This window comes from Branchiostoma belcheri, unplaced genomic scaffold (genome assembly GCF_001625305.1).
Source record: "Branchiostoma belcheri isolate BF01 breed outbred unplaced genomic scaffold, Haploidv18h27 scaffold24, whole genome shotgun sequence".
Taxonomy (NCBI): Eukaryota; Metazoa; Chordata; class Leptocardii; order Amphioxiformes; family Branchiostomatidae; genus Branchiostoma; species Branchiostoma belcheri.
The window spans coordinates 310,939-319,486 of record NW_017803843.1 but is presented as its reverse complement, the minus strand read 5'-3'; the positions used below and the strand labels follow the sequence as shown (position 1 = coordinate 319,486).

General features: G+C 39.3%; 2 protein-coding genes across 2 annotated transcripts in view; one reads left to right on the top strand and one right to left on the bottom strand.

The window, feature by feature from the left end:
• Positions 1–2,059, bottom strand: part of LOC109471086 (WD repeat-containing protein 1-B-like) — a 13,241-nt gene extending 11,182 nt beyond the window's left edge. The window contains exon 1 of the mRNA XM_019770281.1: positions 1,931–2,059. Coding sequence (XP_019625840.1) covers positions 1,931–1,949 — 19 coding nt within the window. The 5' untranslated portion in view covers positions 1,950–2,059. The remainder of the gene's footprint in view (positions 1–1,930) is intronic.
• A 332-nt stretch (positions 2,060–2,391) lies between these two features.
• Positions 2,392–7,891, top strand: LOC109471087 (cyclin-J-like). Its single transcript, XM_019770282.1, has 6 exons — positions 2,392–2,494; positions 3,303–3,455; positions 3,653–3,840; positions 4,261–4,545; positions 5,256–5,415; positions 5,858–7,891. Exons 2-6 carry the CDS (start codon positions 3,364–3,366, stop codon positions 5,985–5,987), a joined length of 855 nt encoding a protein of 284 aa, XP_019625841.1. The 5' UTR covers positions 2,392–2,494; positions 3,303–3,363; the 3' UTR covers positions 5,988–7,891.
• The last annotated feature ends 657 nt before the right edge of the window (positions 7,892–8,548 follow it).

The following is an 8,548-nucleotide window of genomic DNA, read 5'->3' as shown; positions in this document are numbered from 1 at the left end:
ACCCGAGTGTCTCTCTAAAATTGTTTTGGAGTTTATAAACATGATCACATTTTTATTTGTTCAGCTGTGTCAATATGTGATTTGTTTGAGAAATAGGATTTGGTTTAGTTTTTAATATATTAATGTCAGTTAACATCTTTGGAATAAATTGCTCCAAGTTCCAGGTAGTAAATACATGTACATTTTGTATCATGTATTTTTCACTTGTTGAACTTGTGGAAGCACCGTTGGCCCCCGGTTAGGGGTCATCCGGGGAACCTATGCCCAATTTTTTAAAAATTAAGGGTGATAATAGAATTTTTTTGGAACATGAGGATAATTAAGTACAGATCTTGAACCTATCTACTGCCTTATAACATCTGCAGTTGTACAGAAAATGTAGAACTGAAGTTGCAGGAAATGACCTCCATTTGTGTTTGGAAAAGACAAAATGCGGAGGGGGGGGGGGGAAACCCCCTCCAGACCTCCCCTTCGCACCCTCCTCTACCCTGTTCTGAATTTCTGGGGAGATCCCTGTATATACAAACTCTTTTGTTGAAGAATTTTACGATCTGTTTTGTACTGCCCAATTTTCTGTGTAGTACAAACAGATCATACGTTCATTGTCCCGGCTTTGACTAAAAAAAAAAAAAAAAAAAAAAGGGAATCCCTACCTACCGACCCTAATTTTTTCTGGACTGTAATAGGAAACACAACATTTATTTTGTTAGGCCTAAATACATACTCAAAGACGATTTGAAACTCTACTATTGGATAAAGTATGATCACTTCTGGACATTTCAAGTGACATCCATCACTCTTCTATAGCATCACTAGAATGAATTGGCTGAATTTACAGCTGGTAGTAATCAAGGAGGTTTGCACGACTAGTAATCAAGACTTACGTATATTTCAAGGAACTGTTTTTTTCCAGTTCCATGTTTGCACCCTGCAATTATGTGTATAAAGTGTTTGCCTAAAGCGATGAAATCCATGGCAACAATATTAATAATTTATTCCTTTCTACCTACCACCTGGGGCAAACTGTAACTTATTCTATCAGCTCTGGCTACATTGCCTGCATAAAATGTAACTACTTAGGATCAATTCCTGGGGGGAAAAAACAAATATAAGAGGGTGTGGCAGAAATTTGACAACTCTATACCCCGGGTATACTGTATCCCTCTGATGTTTGAAATGGCTAAAGATATACCCACCCACATAAGATATCAATGTGTTAATTATTTTGGGCATCGGTATGTGATATTTGGAGAGGTATAGGCTTGTCGTGTTTCAGAGAGGTGCAGGGGTGTAGTGTAACAGGAAAAAGCTGATCATACATATAGTACATGACGGGTCACTCTGGTATGCTAGGTTGTAGTGTGTGGCTAGCAAACATAACACTTCACTGCCAGACATACACAACAGGGTGTCATTTTGTGGCTCTAAGCCGTTTCAATTTTCATACAAAGATATGGGTTAATAACACCAGAAGAAACAACTGATACGCATAATTATACTACTTACAAAGGAGCTTAGAAGAAGGATGATAATTTTTTTTTTTTTTATTCTCCTTGTACTTACTTGTTTAAGTTTGACTGAGTTTAGTTCAGGAAGTAAACTGTCAACTGTTATATATGCACATGCACTGATCCCTACATAATATATCTGGTTGTTTAAACATTGCATATACCGTAAGGATTCTCTGTAGTCTGTCATACTCGAAACTAGCCTGTAGAATGCGTATTTAAATATATGCACGAAGCCGGCCTAAGAAACATTCCACGGAGGTGAACCTAGGTATCCAGCATGATCACACTGTACACACACCCGGCGCGCCCTCCCAGCAGAAAAGCCGGTTTCTGAACCTTCAAACCCGTAAAAAAGGTACAAAATATTTCTCCAGAACTATCAAGATACGACGAATATCAAACGCTGCGCTGCTACTTACTTTGTTCATAGCCAGACATTTCCGAAACCAAAGTTTTCCCGTTGATTTTTGTAGTATTTCAGTCTGAAACTCCCACAAATCAGGAAGCGAACTACCGGAAAGAGAGACGTTGACCTCCGTGGCGCGATTCTCGGGGTCAATGACCATATTTGGTAAAAAAAGAGGCTAACCACTGAAAAATTATGTCATTTGTCTGCACATCGTTTTTAGGCGTACAATATAACAAATACGTCAGTAGTTTTTATTCATAGGGCCTAATCCGTATGAAAAATGTCATATTGTTGGTATTTTTAGAAAAATCCTTTTTAGGCGAGCTCTTCCGGGAAATCCCGAACCTCCAGCACGGCGTACTTCGGCAATCCTCGTGGAGCCGTCGGGCAAAATCACGTGACTGATATTCATTGATTTGATTGGTCAGAAGTTCTGAATATGAATTACCTCCTGTGACCTTAGGTCAAGGAAGAAGAGGCTCAAACTGGTGGAGACCGGTCTCAAATTTTCTTGAGATTCTTTTCCAAACTCCACACGATGTCGTAGAAGAGAGGAGACAGAAATAGAATAAAGGTGAGGCCGATGGTTGCCGCGTTCAGATGACTTATAGTATGATTAGAAAAATAGGAAAATTTGGCCATGCCGATACATGCCCGCGCGCGGTTCGATGTGTTGTTTTCATTGTTCCCATCATTTTTGTTCAGAGAACCGTGGCCATCATGGGGAAAATCAGAATCACATGGCGGGATCGGCATTGCACAGAAATGATAATCTTTTCTATATGTCCACAGTTTAGACAGAATACCCAACATGTAGTCATCATAAAGATAGTATTTCTAACAGGAATCCAGTACGGTAATAAATTTTCTGATTGATTTTCGAAACAAAGGGTTTCTGATGACGTACACACTTTCTTTTCTGTTCCAACCAAGGATAGGAGGCTTTTTCAATCATCCACTTTGCTTTGTTTCAATTTTTCCTTTCCTTTTGTATTGTTTAACAGTTTTTATGTGACCTTATAAATTTGTTTGTTTGCAATTATTAGCCATTTAGGGGTTGGAATAAATGAATGAAGGCCTTGATAATAATTTGCCCACTGGGCTAAATACAGGTCACATGTTGACACTTGACACTAAGTTGACAGTCATGTACATAAACGTGTATACATATAAACTTCTTGTCATAATAAAAAGTATCATGTTCAGACAGGACAAGAAATTTATGTTACTGAACAGTCCCCCACCCACAGAAAAACAAACTGAGAAACAAGTTTTTGTCAATGGGCTGTTCCAAAAAATAGATGTGAAAGGGGGGGTGAATAGGTATAGATAATGTCCCTGTTAGTGTAAGTGATAATCCTGACAAGTTTCCTCTGTCCCAGTCCTCTCAGTAGTGTGTAGTCAAGCCTTCTGCCTGTGAGCCTGCCTGTGATTGGTTCAGCCATGGAGGTTCAGAAGGAGTGGTGGAAGACGCAGCTCGCAACCGATATTCATGAGACACTCCGCACCAAGGAGGCAGAACTCCCGCCGTTCAAGTATGTCCACCAGTTTGCTTCAGATAGCTCTTTCGACTGCAAGTCATGAAATATTGGCGGTAGTGTTAGTTTGCAGAAAGATTGAAAGGGAGAGTGCGGTACTCATGTAAGGAAAAGTTTCACAATTTACATTAGTCTGAAAACCATATTTAAGTTTCACGACATACAGTCAAAAATTTATTTTCTCTTTGTACCAGGGGTCTGTCCCCCCAGTTGGGCTTACGCAGGTATCTGGTGGACTGGTTGAGCATCATTAATGAGAAGCAGGGTGTCCACTGCACGGCGCTCCACCTGGCCGTGTACCTGCTGGACCAGTTCATGGACAGCTACGACATCCAGGAGAGCAGGATGCACCTGGTGGCCCTGGGCTGTCTACTGGTGGCATGTAAGGGGCCTCATACCTGTTTTATGTCTTTGTATTGTTTAACAAGCCCTCGAGGATTAGTCCCATGAAGGTTATAATGGATATTTTCTCAGTGAACTCAACTCAACAGTTGACTATTACTTTAAAAGTACTGTTTGAAATCTTCATACAACCTCAAGAAAAGTCTCAAATGCTTCATGAGTCAAAGGTGTTGTAACAGTCATCATATTTCCACACCATTTCTGTCCATAGATATTCTATTGTGCTTAAGAATACCATTTGTGTACCTTTATACTTGGTACATGTAGCCATGTAGATCTAGTCATCTGGGCTCCTGGCATTTAATAACAGGCCCATCGGAAGCTTACACAAGTTTTGTTTGTGGTTTGCTTCTCAACTCATTTACAAGTCGATAAAATGAATGAATAAATAACTGTACAGGTAAGTTTGAAGAGGAGGAGAGAAGAGTACCTCGGATCAAGAAGCTGAACCAGTACGTCCGGGAAGTCTACTCTGAGGAGGAGTACCTGCAGATGGAGCTGACCATCCTGAAGTTCTTCCAGTGGAACATCTCGCTGCCCACCCCAGCACACTTCCTGGACTACTACATGACAGAGGGGGTGTCACAGTCCGACCTACATGCAGGGTACCCTGTGTGCTCCGTCAACAAGAGCAGGCTGTACCTGGAGAAGTACTGTCACTACTTCTTGGAGGTGTCCTTACAAGGTGAGAGCGTAGTTGTTGAAAATCATACATACATAATTACATCACTGTATATTGACCCGCCCACCAGCATAAGGGGCATCCTTGCAGCAGGACATCTGTACATACCTGCATGTTTTGTTGTCAGGGCTCTCCCCAAACAATGAAACAAGGGTGCTCCCCCTCTCCTCAAAATCCTAGCACCTCTCCCAAAATGTTCACATTTAGGGTTTTCTCTCAGTATTTTCATGGAAAGTTGCTGATTTTTTTTCCCGCAACATCAACCGATTATGGAGCACCTCTCCCCTAAAAATTTCTGGGGAGAACCCTGGTTGTTGTTGTTTTTTTTTAGATGTGTCTGTGTCATATGATGTATGTACATGTATGTATGTTATTTCTGTAGGCTATGGGCCGTCAAGCCTGAAATAAACAATGAATAAATAAATACATAATGAAATGAAAGATTGAAAAACAAGTCTATATCTAGAAGGGGGTAGGCTAGGTAGGCACCCACCTCCATCAAGACATAGAAAAGCAAAATACAAAGTATTTGACAAACATGCAGCTGTACTTCCTTTGGTCGAACTGCTGTGCTATTATTTTTTTAACTGTTAATTGTGATGGACATCCAGGTCGACCTGTTGGGCTGAAGTGAAGTTGAATGGCTTACCTTATACTGTTATAGAGTTCAAAAGCTCTTGGCCTGATCATGACAGTTTGTATTATTTCCGTAGACCATTGTTTCCTGGTGTTCCGTCCGTCTGTGATCGCGGCGGCGTGCGTGGCGGCCTCCAGGATCTGCCTGCACCTGTCTCCGACGTGGACCAGCCGTCTCCATGGGATCACCGGGTACCGCTGGGACCACATCGCGCCGTGCATCGAGACCATGCTCAAGTACGACCGCCTCACTGCGCTAGCGTTTTGTTGTGTGTTATGCACTAATGCTCTTGGCTGTTGTGTGAAAACTTGATAAGATGACTTATATGGTTTATTTTTCTTCGTGATGTCCATGTAAGAAAGACCTTAACTGCTTCTCCACTGAATTTAAAAATTGTTTGAGAAGAAAGTCAAGTACAAATACTACCAAGTACAAAGAGCCCAATTCTTTATTTTGAATAATTTTCTTTGGTACAGTAAATGTTACTTACTGGTGCATTTTTCTCGTGTGAAAAACTTGTATGACTATTGGTAATCAATTTATAACTTGCAACATGCTTGATAAGCAATAAACCATTACATGTACCACATTGGATTGCTAGGAGTGCAAATACTTACTTCACATGTAACATTTTACCAAATACTTACTTCACATAACACGTAACATTTTACCACATAGGGTCCATGAAATGGATGTCAAAGCCACAAAGACAACCAAAGAGACCAAGGACAGCGTCTCCAGTGCCATGATGTACGAGAGAGGTAAACACAGTGGCTACAACAGAGGTTACGCTGTCTGCATATCATAGTGGGACCTCCACATTCTCAGGGTTTATCAGACGTGCCACTATGTGTGAACTACTGTGCAATGACACCACAGGACCAAGCTGCTCCTTTGATTTCAGAAAGTGTGAAGATCATATGGGTGCTACTGGAAAGTGTACTCAGGAGAGTAGTGTTACATAGTTTCATAAATATGACAGTACCGGTACTCTAATACAATGTTCTAGATACATGAAGGATTATACGAATGCATATCAAAAGTTATATTCCACATGTTCTTAACCTTACCTCACCGAGGTGGCATCACTTTCATCACAGCGTAAGTCAACAGGGAGAAAGTCAAGGAAAAGGGGTAGACTTTTGTTGCAGACCTTGGACTATTCTTTTGACATACCATACCGATACTTAAACTTAAAGCATGAGGGATCTTTTTCTTTTGTGGCATCTTCATTCTATTATTAATGATTATCTCAGGTGCTCTTTATTCATGTTGCATTTTTGTTGAAAACGTTGCAAAGGTATGGAAAACAGTTCTCAAGATTATTCTACTTCATGAGATTGTTTTTGTTCCAAGATCCTGAAATGCTTTCAAATAAGTTTATAGGTTATTTCTTTACACTGTAACATTTGACTGCCCGGTATAAAGATGACTCAAAAGCAACTATGTGGAAGTAGAGTACAGCATGTGATGTTCACATGTAGGTCTTCCAGAAGATAACACAGAGGAATTATCCTGTGCTTTACTCAGAGGTTGTAGAAACAGAGATATACTATATCAAAGAGTTTATATTTTGAAAACGAAGCAAGAAAAAGTGATACTAGATCAGTCATTGTAAAAGATGGCAAGTATGACACACTGGTTACTGGTGCTGTACGAAGCCATGCAGTAGATAGACTGTTATTTTGTTGTAAAAGATTATTATTTTTTTGTGTTTCAGCTTATATATGCGTTTAGTCAAGCCTATGTATGATGTAGAAAGTTCAAGATGGGGAGATAGCAAAGAAAAGTACTAGTAACTGCTTGACTTATTGCAGTTCAAGTTTGTTTTCTTTCAAAACATTTGTTAGTTTAAAAAAACTACAGCAGAAAAGGTAACTTCTGTCTTACCAAAAAGTATTATGCCATTACAAAAAAAAGTGCAATTACCTGTACTGCACCTGAACTATATTCTGTGAAGAACTAAGGGAAATATTGTCAGTACAGCAAGACCGTTCAAACTGAGTTTAAGACATTCATCGAGCCATAGAATATTCTTTTTATACATTTTGGAGTCTTAGTTTCTGGCAAGCATTACATTTGCTCTATTCATACCGCATTACAGTTACATGTATTTAACTTTGTTGCATTGTTCTTTTGCATCTGCAAGTCTATCCATTGACCACTTGAAGACAGTAAAATAATGCTGGCATTTTACAGCCTGTAGTCCAGTTTTGTTAACTCTGTGGTGTCCATGTTTTTGAGTGGATGGCTGAGTAGTGTGTGTTACTAGTAGCTTGATCACCCATGGTGTTGTGAATGATTTTTTGTAACATTAAGGTTTTCAGAAGTAGCTACCTACTGACAATTGTGTGATTAAAGAAAAGGAGATGACAGTTGACATATATGTATGCCTTAAGACTTGGGTGACACAGGTTCATGAAGCAACAACTTGTTGCTTCTGGACTGTAGTTATGGTGATCCCACTCCAAGTGCAAGGCAAAAAGTGAGACCAGACAAGTTGCTTTATTTGCCTTTCTATAGTCCATTAGAGTTATACATAAAAGCAACACCCTTTACATCAAGCATAATGTTTCAAGGACAACTTGCTTTGCCTATTTATATATCATATAGATCTGGATCCTGTAAGATCCATAACACAGAACTTAGTCCATCTTTGATAATAATGTGGCATATAACCTTCAGTTATCTTGTGGCTCCTTGAATAACGACCCAAAAATTTCACAAATAAAAAAGTCATGGCTCTAATTTCTATCCTGTTCACTAAATACTTTATCCATCTACACAATCATGTAGAACTACAATCCTACATCAGATCTACATGTATGTCTACATTCTTTCTTATTTGAGAGGCACTATTTTACATACAAGCAACTACTGTGTGTTGTGGCTGTGTACATGCACACATTAAGGTACAGATAACATTACAGAGATTGTGATACAAGTACTAGTGTGGACTGGCTAAAAGTATTATTGTCTTTGAAATGTTTTCATTATCTATGGTAGGACTTCCCTTTTTCTGTCTCAAAAGTGTAAGTTTATCCAATAACTGATATAATTCCAATATTTTGGACCTGTATCTTATTTTATAAGTATTCAAGTAACATGTAACTTTATGGCTTGTGAGCTTGAATAGGTGTCGAGACTTGCTATACACTATGTAGTAGCAATAAATGATAAAATATCTCTTTATCATAACAGATAGAGTACCCGTGATTGCACCATCACATATATATTGTCTCCCATATTGCATATACAAATACTGACCATTTAGAACTTCTGTACATTGCATTCTGATCATGCTTTTGTTCAGCTATATCCTCTCTACTACACTCTACAAAAATGTACGTCTGTTGGTTGTATAGAAGG